This window comes from Triturus cristatus, chromosome 10 (genome assembly GCF_964204655.1).
Source record: "Triturus cristatus chromosome 10, aTriCri1.1, whole genome shotgun sequence".
Lineage (NCBI taxonomy): Eukaryota > Metazoa > Chordata > Amphibia > Caudata > Salamandridae > Triturus > Triturus cristatus.
In genome coordinates, this window is record NC_140593.1 from 1,228,514,643 (window position 1) to 1,228,533,141 (window position 18,499).

At 43.6% G+C, this 18,499-nt stretch overlaps 1 protein-coding gene across 7 annotated transcripts in view; it reads right to left on the bottom strand.

The window, feature by feature from the left end:
• Positions 1-18,499, bottom strand: part of ATP2B3 (ATPase plasma membrane Ca2+ transporting 3) — a 988,364-nt gene that overhangs the window by 624,686 nt on the left and 345,179 nt on the right. For all 7 annotated transcript variants that reach the window (XM_085629813.1, XM_085629812.1, XM_085629811.1 and 4 more), the window contains exon 3: positions 4,609-4,930. In XM_085629813.1, coding sequence (XP_085485939.1) covers positions 4,609-4,810 — 202 coding nt within the window. In that variant the 5' untranslated portion in view covers positions 4,811-4,930. The remainder of the gene's footprint in view (positions 1-4,608; positions 4,931-18,499) is intronic.

Genomic DNA, 18,499 nt, shown 5'->3' on the forward strand with positions numbered 1-18,499 from the left:
GCCAGCACTTGGCCTTGAGAACATGAGGGTGCACTACAGGAATGATTTTACTATCTTGGTGCGTGCATGCATGCTCACAACTGCACCTTGCCCACTTGAGGAGAGCCCCAGTGGGGCTATCAGGATAAACGATAGTGATTTAAAGCCTGTGTGATGACTAGGATTACGATTCAATGAGGGACTTCGCCTTAATGTGCAGCTGCCTCTTTTGTGTGCTATTCTTCGCATGGGTTTCCACCAACAAACACTGCAGTGATCACACGCCTGTGAATGTCACTTGAGTCGCAGGTTAATCCCATGTAACAGCGACTAAACACGTGTTGGCTAAGAATCGGCATCAGTGAAGCGCAGATTGGGCTCCGCTTACAGTAAATATAACTCATGCCCTGACCATGCTTTGCTTACGACTTCACATATTACATCACTCGTGACATGTTCTGTAACATCGTTGATAAAAATCACTGCAACATCTGAAATGACATCATTGATGACAAGACTGTGCGTGGCGGGGAAGTGAGTTATAGTTACTTTAGGGCACGAGTTATAAACGAGTTGTAGTTACTTGAGATGACTATAACTGGTGAGTTTCTGTGGTTTTGTGAATTTAAAATGTGATGTTTTAACTAACATTTTTCTGGTGGAAAAAAAAGAAATGTATATATATATGTTATCATACCTTAGCCCATGTAAACAATTGGAGCGCCAACAAATCTATGTTCCACCTGCTGGAGAAAATGTGGGGGAACGGGTACCCTGACCCATTTACTTCTGCTGGTTCCTCAAACTTAAACCGTACAAGCAGAAAATATTAACTAGTGTAAATTCCATGTTCACTTTGGATATCTCGCAGTTTCCAGAATATATTCTCTTAGCCATTCCCAATGAACAAACGTACCCGCTACGGTCCAGAAGGGGCAGAGTGATTACTTTAAGGATTGTGTAGTGCCAAGCAAGTGATTACCGCTCCGTGAGGGAGAGCCAGTGGCTGAAAATGGAGCCCGACTCAACAGGTTGTGGGATCTTCTGGGCATGGAGACCTCGCGTCCACCTTAGAAGCAAGAGAGGTTCAATCCGAGAAAATGTGAGCGCCTTGTAGTGCTTTTCTATCCCAGGAACGCATGTTCAGCAGATACATGAGGGCACTCCATCCCACACCTAATCTTTCCACTCAGCAGGTTACCAGAACCATTCCCAACCATTGGCCAAGAGAGGGTCCCGGTGCCCTTAATGCGCCCCTACACAGTACCGCACCTTACTACATTCCAGCGTGCCATATCTTCTAACTTGCTATTGATGCCAGAAGGGAGGAGTAGGGTGGGCAGTTCTGGTTAGTTGATTGTGCTTTAAGTTCTCGTAAAATTACGTATGGTATTTCTTGTTTACTAGCCCATCGGCCAGGGCTTGTGATTGGGCGTATGTGGTCCCTAAAGGATAATAAAAGATTTACACCTAAATAGATGAAATAATGAAAGATTTGCACCATGATCCACAGATTGCAGATTAAAATAAAACCACCCAGCACTAGTGACAACAGCTGAAAACATAACACCTCTGTCTGTCAAACCAGGCCACGCGACCATGTAATCCTCGTCTTCCAATAACAAAGACACCATTTATGGCCTTAGAGCAATGGGGCAACCACCCTACAAATGAGAAAAATAACCATGACAACCTCTGACACACTTAACAACCCACCGAGCAAACCACAGACACCACTGTCACCAACTAAGCAACATAGACCCCCGTCAACAATGTGTCAACAGTAGCAGCCAGTTAGTTAGGGAGAGGTGTGGTGCAGCGGCCAGAGCGGCTGACTCTGCAGTGCAGGGCTCGCAGTTCGATCCCCAGCACCAGTGGCAGATCAGCTCAGCATCATGTGACTCTGAGCAATAGCTCACATAATCTCTTCGAGGGCCCCCAGCGCCTTAAGACCCCTTGGTGTGATTAGTTTGCGCTTTACAAATACTAGATTTTTTTATTTCGTTACATTGTGCTCTGTGTACAAAACTAAGTACACCTCTGATACTCCATTTGCCATTGTAGCACTCTGTCTATCCAAAGAAAGGCACAACTCCCAGCACGACACCCCATCTACCAAACCAGAGAGGCCACTGACGACAACTGAGCAACGCAACACTGTCTAACAATACCCCATGCGCCAAACCAGGACCAACACTGACAACCGTTGTAATGTCAGTAACTATTAATCAACTTAAATCTAAGTCTGGGCGGTGAACTCTGCTCTGCACGCAGATTTTGCTGAGTTTTCCGCATTCTGCGTTAGGCAGAGCTCGCGGAGTTCTGAAAAGCTCCACCTCGAGTAGCAGACTATAGTGTTTTTCCTCGCTCGTCTTCGCCAACAGCAAGTTTTCCTCATTCGCGACCGTCAACATCAAGATGGCGAGCGCAGGTGTGGAAAATCAACATCCTGCGAGATTTCTTAACGCGGGCTGTCTGATTTCTCATTACGAGTGGTCGCGTATGCTTGCGACTGCTCGCGTTGAGAAACTGTCCGTTCACGTTGAGAAAGCTGCCACTCGAGTAAAAATCTACTCGAGCACCAGAAAGGAAGCAGCGCCCACTTGCGCTGTGCACGGTGCCGTTCGCGATGTTTGCACAGTGCGGACAAGCACCAGGCACTGAAAATCACAGCGAACTCTGCCCAGGCTTACTTAAAACAAGGTCTACCAAAGCAAAGACAGTATAGAGCATCCTAATATCACAATCTACCAAACCAGAGAAAATGGCGCAAGGAAAACTCTTACCACACCAAAGACGCCGATGGACAACTTAACACTGAGTGTACCTAACACACACAACATTGAGCAATGAACACACCATCAAGGCAACGAGCGACACTATAGCAGAAATTAAAATCCTGTAAACCAAATCAAAGAAGCCATCTCACTGCCTATCCCTAAGCAACATACCTCCTTAGTCTTCTCCTAAAAATTACACCATTGTGTAAATCAGGGACACACTGGGGGGATCTTGGAAGGAAGTGGATCAAGTCTTGTGACTGCGGTGGCTAAATCATGCAAAAAGACAAGGAGAGGAGCTGCACGTTCCGTTGTGCTCTTGTGTGATTGTGTCTTTTTAGCACACACTGATGAAAAATAGATGGAACCATATTAAAAAAAAAACAAAGCATTCTTAAGAAAGAAAACTCTGCACATTCATCAGTCATTCCTGCTCCCAGTGTGATGCACAAACAAGCAATGGTTTTGTTTAGCGGGGAGGCACAGGAACACCATTGTATTAACAATGTCCTTTCTAACTTCCTAGTACAATCAGTTACCTTAAGTATGCAATATTACATGAAGCAGAAACCAAGCTTGATCCTACAAACTTCTTGTAATAAAAAGAGGTCCTTGTTTTACTCTACACATTGCAGTTATGTTTCTAGGGGGTCTTCGGATTTAGGGATTATTATGGTTATGTTTTAAGAGGGGCCTTCAGATTTGGGGGCTGCTTTGTGTTTCCTCTGGATACCCCCATTCCATTAACATTATAATACGGTACACTGAATACCCACCATGCAGCTGTCTCATTAGGGGGATCTGAACGTTCAACTTACCAGACCTTAGTAAGAGATGCCAAATATTTGGATTTCTTCCAAACTTTGAGTGGCCGCTTCATACAACTGCTTCTTCCAGAACATTCCTGTGTTTTGAGATTAATGTGCCCAAACAATGAAAAACCTTCACTACCAAAATGGAATCCTTATTTCTACCCTGTTTGAATTTGATTGTAATTCGCAAAGACCCTTTACACTGTTGAATTTGAATTCACTACGCAAAGACCCTTTTCACTGTTGAATTTCATTTCAATACGTAAAGACCCTTTTCATGGTTGAATTTCATTTCAATACGTAAACACCCTTTTCAATGTTGAATTTCATTTCAATACATAAAGACCCTTTTCACGTTGCATACAAAAGCTTTTCCACCTGTCCATCAGTATGTTAATACTATTTGGGCACACTTGTCATCTTTCTATTACCTGTATAATACCAGAAAACAGCATCAAGAGCTGGACGATGACCGGTTCGCTCTTGTAAAGTGTCTGCATGTTGTGCTATTTAATAATTCACGCTACATTTGAGATATCCACGACTTGTATTGAAATCCGCAAAATACTTCTTAAGTGGTGAATTATTTGGTCAGTGCTGCAAACCCATCATTTCCCAGAAAAGGTTTGAAGCGGAGTCATGGTATGGCGCTGGCCCTGCTCATTGTGCAGCGTTTAGACGTGCATTTATTAACCTAAAGACTAAATTGAAAGATGCTAAAAAAGCAGGAGGGGTAGATCAACCAATCAAGGATTTATAAAGCGCAGCAAGTCAGAGTTTCAAGACGCTGTAGATAATAGGACTACCAGGGTATAAGAATGTACGTAACTTACTACCAAATGAAAGACATGGTGAAAGATAGATATAGAAGCCAAGAGACAAAGATAAAGAAGGTAGAAAAAGAAAGAGACAGAGATACTGAAATAGATAGAAATACAGGAAAGACATGAGCACATCCCCATTGGCAGTTTCCCTGACTGGCAGGGTTAGTGCCACGCCCACCACCAGCGCACATGCGCAGAGCAGGGAGTCGTTACCTTCCACGGGGGATGTCTTGAGCCGCCGGCAGAGCCCGTGCACGTCCCCGTAGCTCTCCTGGATCTTCTGGATGGCCTCGGCACCACGCAGCTCCATGAGCGAGCGCAGCTCCTGCAGCGTGCAGCCGAAGCCGCCCGCATGGTTCAGCTCCCTGCGCTGGGTCTTGGGGTAGAAATCCACCGAACTGTTAAGATCTCCCATCTTGGTGTCTCTCAAAATTCTGCTCTGCAAAGCTTGGCTTTAAAGGTTGTGTGTCTCAGCAGCACGTGGCCTCCAAACAGAGAGATTTGATGAGGTGAGTGGGTTAGGGAGTAGAGAGGCCTACAGAGAAGGGAGACAGAAGGGCAAACACATTCAGGCCAGGTATGCCTTGAACAAGGTGGCCTATAAACCAGCCATGACCATGCTGAAACAACAAGTAACCTATACTTTGTTATTGGGGGCGTATACAGGATAACTAGAGATTCTCTGGGAGAATCAACGCACAGGAGTAGTGGGGTTGAATGTTGGAGTATTGTGTACAAAAATATTGTTCTACCGAAATATCGTAGCCAGAATATCGACTTCCTCAATATCAAAAGGTAAGTATATATTGATATATTGGTACGTAAATATTTACTATTCTAAACTTCACATCTACGTACCTTTAAGATATATGTATATATACACTATGATTTCCAGTTGTCGTAACACTGACACCGCAGGCTGGTAAAACATTGCACTTTTTATTAAGCTGTTAGCACTGTTGTAACGCGTTTCGGCCGTATTACTGCATTGCTCACAAGCACTGTTTTAACGCGTTTCGGCAGCATTACTGCCTTGCTCACACACTGAGAGCCATTTGTGCTTGTGTTTCTGTCGAAGTTGGCTGATCACCTGATCTGTGAGACATGGAAAACATACTTCTTTCGCTACCAAACGGAGCACATTGTTTACAGCAATACGATACAATAACTGATGTCACTTTGTGTACAATACAGGTTTTTTTGATATTTCTAAATATTTTTGGTATTACGATTAGATAATAATCATTTTAAATTATTTTTCTTCTCATTGGTGTTCTTTCAGTTTTTTTTTTGTTTTTTCGCTTCATTATTTACATGTTACCATAGTCGCATTAACAATCTATGCCTTACACTGCCTAATTGTGTACATTGTCTCATAGTACATTGCGATATGTTGCCCATTCAATAATACACATTCCGGTCCTTTTTGGCCATTTACAGTGCAAGTGCCTAAGAGGAGAAGTGTCATTCTGCATTAAACTATATAACATATCATATGCCAGATATAAAGTGCTAGTCTCCATATTGTCATTCAATTCCAATCCTCATTGAACATACATTAAAGTGCACGTGCAGCGTGATCTATGAGTGTTTACTCATTCAGTTTTGCATATTACATTTCTTTTCGGCCTATGAAAGTGCAAATCCCTAGAAGGAAGAGGTATCATTCAATATTGCACTATTTGACAATAATGAAAGTGCCATATGTTGTCATTCAATTCAAGTCCTTATTAATCGAAAGTGAGAGTACAGATACTAAGGAAGGAATTCTTGTCATGCAGTCTCTTTCCTCCTATTGAACAAATATACAGGTGCTATTTACACCCTATAGAGTACAATTAGAATGAATCACAATTTCTTATCACAAAATTGAATAATAACTTTCAGTATGAGTATTCATCCAAAAGCAATGTATAAATAATATTAAATATAATAAAGAACCTGACATATTCCTGAATTCCTACCAACAAATATGTCCTATTTCATCTAATTTCCTAATGTTGAAATCCTCTTTCTACAACACAGATCTTCATGGCAAATATATATATATTGTCAAGATTAGAGGTGGGCGGAACTCTTAGAATTTCATTAGTGGAATTTCACAGAGTGCAAGATTTCACAGAGTTCGGCAAATTGGCGCGTTGCCTTGTGATTTAGCACCGGTAGCGGGTTCAGCGCTGAAAAATCAATGCAAACATCACCACCGGGTGCGCAAGAGTGCCGTTTACTCGAGTTGATTTTGCAGCTGCTTGAGTAGAAAATCTACTTGAGAAGCAGCCCTCTGACTACGAACGCTCAGGAAATCCTCCTAGTGAGTGGAAATCATGATAGGAGATGCAAAATGTCGCTCGCCCTTGCCAGTTCGCATTTCTGGAGCCTAGCAGGAGGAAAATTTCCCGAACGGTGGTTGGTGGAATTTGGCCGGATCTCCATCTTACAATAGTAACACAGAGTAGCCAAGTTCCGCCAGTTACATGAGCTGAATGACATTTTCCACTCGGGCGTAGTCGCGATACACACATCTTGAGTTAATAGGAGTACTTTCATTCACAGCAGTATTGTGGGAGTCCATTTTCTTGCTACAATATCTTGCCAGAACGATATTTAAATATGACATTCTGTTTGAATACCATGTGGCTCGCTAGGTCCGAGTGAGTAACACGCCAGACTCTAGGCATTCTGTGAGGAACAGGGTGTAAAACTCTTTGTTCTAGGTCACCAGTGGGGCGAAAAACACTGTTTTCAAATTGAGTTTCAATGCTGCACTCTGACCGATCTCGGTGCTCCATAGTGCCTTAGTACAGGCTGGATCGCGAATGCTGCAGCGGGCGTCCCTCGCTACCTGGACCATCTTCAAAGTTACAGCTAACTTTAAGTCCCCCTTGTCTCTCTGTTCATTACAACACTTCTAAACTCTGTTGGTGTGTTTAGGTACTTACCCTGCATCAGGGGATCTCAAATCATGTAACTCACTGTCGATGAGTGAACATTGGCCATTTGCTTGCAATTAGGTTCATTACATGACGTTTCCTATATGTCGTCGTTCAGTAAGCCTTACTGTTTAAACCCGTTCATTATTAAGGCGATCCCTGCGACTAGATGATTTGGGTTCCTGGATAATAAATAGGGCTCCCTGTTTTCCGTTTTTACTGATTTTTACAGATAAATACAGACCGAAAACCATTTATTTTCTTGTCTGTATTTATTTTTTAATGTGGATAAAAACGGAAATTGGGTGCTTTTAGAGTGATTCTAAATACACTTTACCGTGACTGCCAGGCCAATAACTGTGTGTATTGATAGGTAAAGGGGTTAAAAGAGAGACATTTTAGTTAAGAGACTTAAACAGGAGTAGATCTGCACAAAGCTGATACTGAAATGTGCATATTTTCATATTTATCTTCTGCAGGTGCTCATATCACTGAAACCTGGCACGCATTCAAGCATGACTGCATATTTATTGGTTAAATAAATGTGGAAATATACCCGTTTCAGCTTTATTTTTTTCACAAAATCCATAATACATATGGATAAATACAGATAAAGTTGACAAAAAATAAATATGGATAAATACAGACGGAAATGTCCAAAAAATAAATACCATAAAACCGGGAGCCCTATAATAAACCATGGTAAGGAGGGTTACTTTTTGGCTTCAATGCAGTAAAATTTAATTGGTTAACTCTTGTATTGTACCATAATTTATTGTCAATAAGCAACAAAGACATTATATGAATTCCTGGTGTTTGGAAGAGACCTTTCTTGGCACTTTCTACTGTTGAAAAGGCTCCTGTCCAAACTCATGATTGGTTTAGTTTGCTCAGTAAGGAGAGAATGCTGTGATTATTTGATCGGTACTTATCATAACTATTAAGTGAATTCCATAATTGTTCCTATAAAGCATCTGCTAAATTTTTTATCCTTTTGGCGACAATTTTGTGTTTATTAAAAAAAGTTTTCTGTCCTGATGAAGGATCCCAGCGTAATTGCTTGCACAACCGAAACGCCTGCCATTTGACTATAAATGACAATTGAAATTATTCAGATCCTGTCATTAGGTGCAAAACATACTATTAATGGCAGAAGACTGGGGAGCAGCAGTGGTGGGTGCCCGGGTGACATACTGTTATATACAATTTAGAGAAGATGTTGGTAAAAAGTGGACCATAAAATTAAAACCAACCATGGTTCCCAGTGGAACCTTCGAGTCCTTGTGCAACAAGATAGTCAACAACATCAAATAATGCCTTGGATTCTGCAGTAGGCTGGTGAAGCACAGTGCTTTATGAGAAATCAAAAAATGCTACAAACAAAAATTAAGAAATGTGTGTATCAGCGTCCTCCAGTAGCACGATAAGTGTGATATCTTGATGGGGAGTTCGGTTGTAACATTGTTTTTTGTAAGAACATGTTACAGTCACCCACTAACCTACTCTCCCACATCAGACCCACAGTTTATCCACTGACAAAGGAACAATAAAGTGTGAGACAAAGAGGGGCAAGCGGGACTTGACTATAAAGAGGGAAAATATTCATAATAAGCCGGACTCCAGACCATGTTCTGAAATGGAACTTTGGAAAGACAAGAGTAAACTTGTGGGAAGTAAAAAAGTAATTCTGATTTCTGATTGTTTTTTTTCAAGCAGTCAAATATTTCAATACATATTTGTTTCATTTTATGGGAGTTTATAAATGCATTCCTTGCTTTCTTTGCAGCTAGAAATTTGCATTAATGAAAACATTATTTTTTCCCCTTGGATAGCAGAGGGCATATATACTGGAGCCTTGCTTCATGTTTGCACCACACAATGTGGTACATGTGTGACCCTAGGCTGTAAGTCAGATTTATGAAGCCACTCAAAGCCATATTGTGTTGCTTTGAGTGGCCTCAAATTTGGAGAGTGCAATGTAGCACAAGTCACTGCGTTGCACTCCTCTGCCCTGGGTAGGCGTTCCATGGGTGTTTCCATGCAACTCCCATGGATTTTGACGCATCCCCAGATTTACAGCCCTTGTAAATCTGGGAATGTGCCAAAACTTTACACCTCCCCAGGGGAGGCGCCAAGGGGAGAAATATCTGTATTTCTCCTTGTTTTTCCTCTTTCTATACGTGGTGCATTCTGCAGCACACATAAAAAGAGGAAAATGCCTCCCAGGATTGTTTTTGTGCAGGAAGGGGACACTTTCTGCACAAAAATATTCCTGACTACAACAGACGCACCGTCGCACCGTAATGCAAGGGTGCCTGCATGGCTTAAGGCTGCAAAAAGGGCCCTAGCGCAGGGGGAAAGGACAGGGATGCAGCATATTGGTTAAATATGGCACATTCCTAACCCTCTACCTAGGGCACAGCAAGATGCCTTGCTGCATTGCGCCATAATCGCGTAAATATACCCCCAGGTGACTTTGTGTCTCCAGGGACACCATGCTTGCATCACAGACTTTCATTTTTGGGTCATTATTTCTAGTACTGTGCATAATTTGTGTAATTCCATGTTGGGAAACCATGCAGAATTACTAACATTTCCACAAGATTATGCAGAATTATGCAAGAAGAGTAATTCTGCATTTGGCTCTATTTTTAACGCAAATATGGGCTTGAGAGGGCATTTTGCTGCAAGAAATAGCGCTAAATGCAAGAGAACATGAACAGTGAGCGCGAGCATACACTCACACTCGCTAAATATGCACCTGGGGGGGGGATTTCACACCACTTCCGGCTTTTAGCGCTATACACCCTCGCTTCTAAAATGGACGCGAGATGGGATTATGCAGGAAGGAGTTGCATCAAATGCAACAGAACGCTAATACATGATGCAAAATGGTCTCTCGCCGTTGGATTCTTTTCTCCAAATTTATTTATTTATTTATTTTATTTTCTGGATTTATAAAGCGCGTAGCTACCCGTGGGCGTCCCTGCGCTGAGACTTAGCCTGTCTGATCCAATAGGGGGGAAGGAAGGGGGGAGTCAAAGTGTCAAGGAGCAATGCAATTAGGGAAATAACCAAGTTTTCAAGCGCTTGCGGAAGGAGAGCAAGTCTGCTTCTGTTTAAATGACTCTTACTTGCATGTAATCGCGCTATTATCGGTAATTCCACGTCAAAGAGTAGAACAGAAGTATTGAAATCACTCGGATTTCTCCGGTGCAGTTGAAATTCGCCCAGGCCTGGTTATTTTGGGGAATGTTCGTCCAATTGGTTTTGTTGATGTGAAGCCATGGATGCCGTTCCCAGAATGCATGAGCTGATAAAGATGAGGACAGTACAAAGGTGTTCATGGTGGCACGGGGGCATCTGCCACCTTATTCTCTTGGCTGGTGGAGTGATCGGCACATATTACTCAGGCAGCGTGGGCAGAACCTTGGGGAGAGTTCTGGGGACCAGCCAGCCCATCTTTTCCCTTCTCAGTGAACTTGCCCCATTACAGGGAGTCCCCTAAACCAGTTATCCTGGAGGTCTCATAAGAAGCTAAGACCTGCGTCCCAAATGCCTTTGAAACTGTATGAAAGTGAAGGGGGCTGGGAGCCCACACTTCCGCCGTTCCTTAGCACCAGAGTGACTTCACTGAGTGACCGTGCAGTTTATAAATCAACCAATCAATCAATAAGTAGATTTGTATAGCGCGAGTTGTCACACGTGAGGGTATCCAGGTGCTATCAAAGTCATTACAATCTTGTGAGGTGCCACCTTGTTACCAAATGCCCCATGCGCTACAAGATTCCTTTGACCAGTCCTGGCTTTTCAGCACTTGGAGTTGCAGCTGGTTAAAAAGGCAGAACTGCAGGTAGGTGTCACTCATCAGACAGAACACCTTGTCAGCTGTGCAGGGACACAACCCCAGACCGTAACCATCACTCTTTGCCCTCTGCCAGCTCCAGCAACCTAATCACTCTCCTGTAAAGAGGCCACTTATCCATGTTTCTGTATTTGGGGGGAATGGTGTGCCCTCCTTTCTGTGTACCCCATCTGCTGTGTTAAATGGACATCTCTCGCCCCGTGTGGCGCCCTCAGGGCGGCAGTGGGCATGATGGACCCTGGGTCACCAGAAGAAGAAAGGCCTGGTGCATTAGGATCGGCTTCGGGCAGTGCCCGGTCTGTCCAGATGAGTCCACACTGGGCAGACCGGGCAGTGAAAGTATGTACCGATTCCGAGCCAGGCGCACCCTGACCCTGCCTCCAAGTGAGCGGCTGTTTCTGCAGCCAAACCTCCCCGGTCCACAAAAAGAGAGCCTTCATTTGTGGGTCCGGAATCTTCGCTCCCATCTGGCGAGGCTGGTGACTGGCTTCTGCTGAGGGTAGCAGCTGTGAAGAGGGGCACAGCCCCGCCTCCACCCTGCCGCACCCAAGGGGGTGTGCGGTGACCCCCCAAACTTGATACTGCCACCTACATGGCCCTGCACCCGCCACCCATCCCTCGAGCAGGAGCAGGCCCTGGACATACACACGGCATGGGGTGACAGGGGACCCCCTGCCCCAGGACCACCACTGAGGCCTGGGACAGGAGGGTCCCCATGCACTGCAGCACCTGCAGTGACACCCCCCCAGACTAGCCCTGGCCTGGTGGCCTTGCCCTGAGGTCACTCACACCCACCGCTACTTGGCGCCAGCTGTAGGTGGGAATGCAAATACAAACTCTCACATGTCCGTCATGGGGGAGGAGCGTCGCCCCACTGCTGGAGCCAGAAGGTAAAAATATCATGTAAAACAAAATGATCATAAAGCAATTGTATTATTATTTCCCATGTCGGAGCCAGAGGTGAGGTTCGGGGTGGGGCCATCCTTTAAGAAGCAGCATGAAGGGGGAGTGGTGGGCACTGCAAGTGCGCAAGTCGGGTGGGCCAGGTGTTTTAGGACGGCCAAACCGACATGCGCACTTAGATATCTCTAGGCTGTTGAGTGGAGACCAGCAGCCACAGGCTCCCATTCCCAGCGCTTCTCTCATGCTGGGTGATAGTATTACCAGCATGAGAGCAGCGTCTGGATTGGTTCAAGAGAGTCGGGGAGCCCATGCAGCAGAAGCAGAAGACCCCTGAGATGGTGAGGCGCGGGTGGCAGGTAAGGTTTATTTTATTATATTATTATTGTCCCCTGCTCTACCCTACCACTTTTCCCTGCTAGCAGCCACCACTGGCAGTAAAACTGGGTCTGCACAGTTATTCCCCATTCTGGGTGAAAACTCGTAATAACTGGATACCAGTGCAGGCCCAGCGGTTAGACTGGGGGATGCTAGCCCCTGGGATCCCGGCACCAATCCGTGAGCTCGCAATCAGGGCCTTTGTGGGAGATCAGCCAATCAACTCTGCACATTTTGTTCCAGTGTGAATGTTTGAGCCTCTATACATTTTGAGAATTTTGTCAGCGAAGTATAAATTTAATTTAGGACTAGTAATGTCTTCCGTCGCCCTTTTCCCATTGAAGATACTTGTGTGGGTGTAAACCCCCCCTCCCCCCGCCGGTGCCCTCCTTTTATGAATCACAAGACACAAAGATCTACAAACTCAGAGACGTCTAGAACCTGCTGGGCGCCTGTCACACACCGCGCTGCACAATCCATGCCACCCAGTGGTCGAAGTGGGCAGGATCTGAGGGGCACGGCGTGCCCGTACTTTCTTAATTTAAGAAAAGCCAGACATCCGTCTGTTAAATCTTAGAGTTAAAATGTTTCAGCTGAAATGTAAGGCAGGGAGATTCCTGTTCTGTGAAACAGATGAATGGGCAGACAGCTAAACAAGCCTTCCTGCCAGGGTGTCTGCTGCCTGGAAGAAATGTAAATGGGCGCTGCTGATCGATAAGCAAATGTAAAGGGTGCCTGGAAGCCGGTATTGGCTTTAATTGATGGAATCACTCGAAGCTCCGATAGACACCGATTTATTATTTTTTGAAAGGTACTGAAAAGCTGACCTGTGAAGTGTGTGCTTTGAAAGGACAGTTATTAAAAAAATGCACGGCATACAGTTTGGGTATTACTTAAATCTATAGTTTGGAAGCACTTTTTTTTTAATCTTAAACCATTTTGTAGTGGCCTACTTTATACTATGTGTAATTTAAGTTTAAAATAATGACTTACACGTTCACAGTGCTTTCTGTCACAAACTGCGACATCATAGCACTAGACATGCGCAAATCACTATTCTCCACTGCACCAACCAGGGTTCAGTTCTGCGGCTCTCTGGTTACAGACACAGACCTCTGCAGTGCATTAACTAATAGTGGTTTCATAATGTACCATAGTGAATTTATTTCTCATTTAAGCTCAGCCTTATTTTAAATGTAGTTACCTGGAGGCGAAAGACTGAAAAAGTTACAGAATATTTCGTTTTTTTATCCACGCCTTTGACTCCACCCACACACTCACTCCTGCCCCTATTAAATGCGGCATCACAGTTCCCCTACTTTTTTTTAATTCACTTCGACAGCCGCCGCCACTAGTCTTTTCACATCTCCCGGCGGAACCCTTAAAGTTGTGGAAACATGCCGTTGAAGGGGTTTTCTGCAAACGTGTCCCCTTGTGACACCAAACCACTTAAAATCAAATTGAAATCAATTTCAGCTCGGGGCTGTTCGCGTGATGGTTCCCTGGTGCAAGCCCCTGGTCCCCGCTTACTGACGCTGTCTCTTTCAGTGAGACACATTTGAACCAGAGCCATAGTGGGCTCTGAGGATCTGCAGCTATTGCTTGGCTAATGCCATTGGTCGCTGTACACATCGCGCCTCATTCAAAGTTAGCCGGTATTGAATTGAGTGGCAACAACCTTTGGGCACAATACGACATCATCAGTTGTGTGGACTCGCTGCACATTTCTTAAAAAAATATATAAAATAAAGCCTGGCAAAATTTCCACAGAAGAGAGAGGTCAGTAATTGGGAAAAGGTGTGTGTGTATGTGTGTAAAACTGCTCCCATAACATCATTTGCAAATGTAAAGTTACTACTAGTAACTTTTGACACGTTGGTAAGTTGTTTTTTTTTTAACAAACTTTATTGCTGACTTTAGCAAATTTGAAATGTATCCGTCAGTTTACAGTGACAGTCTTTTACTTTGTATGGAGAACATTACACATATGGCTTATAGTGGCTATGTGCGGCATTTCGTAAACGATAAAATCGAAGGCAATGATCCCCAATAGCGTCGTTAACATCAAAGTAAGTGATCTGGCAATATAAATCGACAGTAGGAGACAATTACATTCCAAGGACACGTTGGTAAGTTCACCACTGAGATGGAGATCTCCCTATGGAAAAATATTGGTAAGTGTATGAATAAAAATACAAATATTTTAATGTATAATATACATATTCCTTAATGAAAATATGTATTAGTAAACTGGATATACTAATAAAAATTGCATTACCCATCAAATTAAATGTGTTTTAAATACTAAAATAATTGACATGATATTCATTTAAGTTATAAATGTGAATTTTAAAACAATAACTTAAAAAAAAAAACTCACCATCACTAGCATTTTTATTTGGTTAAAATTTACTTGGTTAAAAGTTATATATTTCATCAATTTAAAAAAATGTTTACAATTTTTTTTAAAGTGTATGTTATTTTTTATTTAAGTTTATTATTACATTAAAAAAACAATCATTAACGATGTATAGTTTTATATTTTTTCATCACTTACCACTTCAACTGTTTGAATATCATTTTTAATGTCACACTGGTTTGAATGATTTATCATTAGTTCCTAAGGGGTGGTATTTTAGTTCCCTGGTTCCATAGTTTTCTTTTGAAATGTCCTGCAGCAACAGCGGTCGACCAATTTGACTTGCTTCAAGACTGGGCTGGAGTACATATGAGTGTGTTTTAACACCTTTACGGCTGTAGGAACTTTAGAAGTGTAATTTGTGAATTGAAATTGTCTTACTCTTTCGTGGATGAGGGTTTTGCGTTGGTATGTCCCTTCCAAACCACTCCTTAAATTCCCCTAAACTCATCCGATGTATTAGCAATTACTCATAATTTTTCCACCACTTCCCAGGTCCCGTTCACATTTACTACTAAAAGTCCTTGAAAAGATATGAGAGGTGGAGGAATCTGGCTGTAGGTTTGTGAACTGCATTTTGTAGTATCTGAGTAGCGCTGTTGTAGTGTTGTCGCTCGGCGTATCTGTAACAGTCCAAAATATCTGCATATTTCACTTGCATTAAACCAGCTGCCCTGGCTGCCTGTCTGAAGTAGGACGTTTTTGAAGTCCATGGTTACTGGACACAAGGCGATCTATCAAGATACTCCGGACTTCATTCCATCAAAGTTCAGTTTGCACACACGGTCCACTACTCAACGTCTGCTGGATGCACTGAGTGCCAGGGCTGGAAGGAGATCGCTCATTCTCGGTACCCCCGGATAAAACATTGGGTTTTTAAGTCTCGCCTAGCGTCGCAGTGCATGCGCTGCGCGCCTTGGCGAGACCTATTGTCATTGTTTTCTTGGCTCGAAGGGAGACAGGAGATGTGCACTTTCCCAGACAACTGATGTGCACGCTCACGGCGTGTCTTCCTGGCATTCTAAGCTTGCGCCCGGACACGCGTATGGCTTGCTTGCGGCGTTCCTTCATTTTCTCCTCTCGGGTACTATTAAAAATATCAATGTAGAAGGTGGAGCCCCGCCCGCGACACAAAAGAAATCAGCTGCGTGTCTTGTTTTCCTTGTGTATGTCTGGAAAATCTGTGTAACAGGAGAACTCCAGCAAACAAAGTTAATTATTAATCGTGGTGTCTCTGCTGACGCGCCTGTTTCTTTAAATACTTCGCCATTCTCTTGTTTATCATCCCGGGAACTTTACGGCAGGGCCACAAGTACCGTGCAAATACAGAAACCCGCCTCTTTTTCCTTCAGCTTTTAAGCGGAGAAGGGCGAGCGAGGCGTGTGTAGTGAGGTAAGAAGCATTGAAGTCGGTACGAGTGACTACTCTGGGTCTGAGGCAATGGGGTACGGCTGGCTGTGAGGCAGTGCTCTTGGGCTTCTCTACCTGTTGTCTAGTATCACATGTGAATGCCTTTCTCATTGCTCGCTCATACTTTGCATTCTTTTCTTGTAACTATAGTCCTGCATTTATAATGAGGGAAACAAAACGACAAGTACTTGAATGCAAAGCTAAAAGGAACATTAGCCGTACACACCCGAGAAGGACACATTAAGACTCCTGGCCGGTGTATTTTTGGGGGGAAGGGGAGAAGGGGGTGTAAAGAAGGTGTCTACCTGTGCGCGTAAATTATGACCCGCTTCAGCTTTGATACCAAAATGAGCATTTCCTACTATTCAGTTTCTTTAACTTGTATTATTCTGTAAGGCTCCGGTAAGGTGCAGTTTCTTGGGTGGATTCAAGGTTCTATTTTGTGTTATCTTGTCAGTGACAAAGGTCACTGTGGAAAAACAAACCCATGGTACTGCACATATTAGCTTGCTACTTGCCTCAATTAGTTAAGCCCGGTGTTCTATTTGTTTAAGCACAGAGGAATTTACTGACGCAACACACACTTGAACAATACACTAACTGCCTGGGTTCTGTGGATCCGCCTGAACTGCTACAGCGGAGACTGCTTTCTCGTGGGGCGCTTTATAAGTGAGTGGAAAACGGGTGGAGTATCTATCCCACGCCATCGCCAGCTCTTTGGGAGGCGGTTACCAGAGGGTGTCGGTCAGCTTTCATCACGTATTAGCGCAGTCCTCTGCTGGGAGACTTCTTCTCTGGATGGGCAGGGTTCTTGTTAGTTCACGTAGAGGCCCACACCATCTATACTCTAGCCTTGCTCTGACCTGAACTCTTCTCTATATACTAAGCAAGGAAACATGGCATGATGATAACTAAAACAAGCATTTACAATACAATAGGTCTCGCATTTACGCGAGTTTAAGCTAATGATATTGTAAATGACAATGCCTTTTATTTATGTTTTAAACATAAAAAAGGCATTGTCATTTACAATGCAATAGCTCAAACTCGCGTAAATGCGAGACCTATTGCATTGCAAATGCTTGTTTAGTTTTATCTCTGAGAGTAGAAAAAGCATTTTCCCGTTTTTGAAAATTGCTGAAGACATACTTGTTTAGTAAGTAAGAGATGAGCCTGCTGTATTTCTTCCTGGTTAGTAAGCGCCATGAAACTTAGGTGTACAGGCGCTATATAAAAAATAATTTACATGACATTAGTAACAATTAAGCGTGCTACCCTCTACGGCAGCCTCAAGGGATCAGAGGGAGGTTGGAGACATGTGACCGATATGAAGCTCTCGGACGCACTGATTGGAGCTCTCCCAGGAGCGATGGACGTCCCATGAAGCTAAACCCCGACCCTCTTGGTACCAGGTCAGATGTAGTGGTAACATTTTTTGCTTTCATCCTAAAAGTTTTCTGAAGTTTGTGATTTTAGCACATTACAATGATTGCAAAATGTATTGGGTGTGTGAGAAGTTGGCCTGATATGTAGTGCTCACTATTCTAGTGATCACTGTGTATCATTCCAAACAACCCTTATTGATGATTGGTTGTAAGTCAACCTTATAGACCAGCTATCCTAGTAGCGTGGATACGAGCAGTCTTAGGCTAAACTCTAGAGGGCGTGTTAAGCCAGCTGTTTACCATCACATATACCCCTTGAACACCAAGTGAAAGGACACCACACAAGTTGTTATGAAAATAAAGGATATTTATTTATAACAAGACTACCCTGGCTCTTTATGAGTCAGGGAGCTAAGCACAATACAAAACTCTTAGGAAAATACTTCTGGTTGCACAATTTACACAAATGCCCGAGGGCACGGAACCATTACACTGCAAGTGGAAGGGGAGAAGTTAGAAAGTCTAAAGTTACTGATTCCGGAGTGATCCGATCAGTGGGCCTAAACGAAAAAGGAACTGGACACTTGTAAAGCGAACCTGCGATGGAGCACCGAAATGCTCGAGTTACCTAGCCCAGAGGCTGCGGCTGTGGAAGGTTCGGCAAGATGTCGGAAGTCCTCGTTGTAGTTTCAGGAGCCTGAAAGAAGAGTTGCTGGCAGGCGACCAGTGTCGATGTTCAGCGAGATCCAAGCCTGGATCGGTGGTGAAGGAAACCTGAAAGCAGAGGGGACTCAGTTCTCAACCGCTAGCCAGCGAT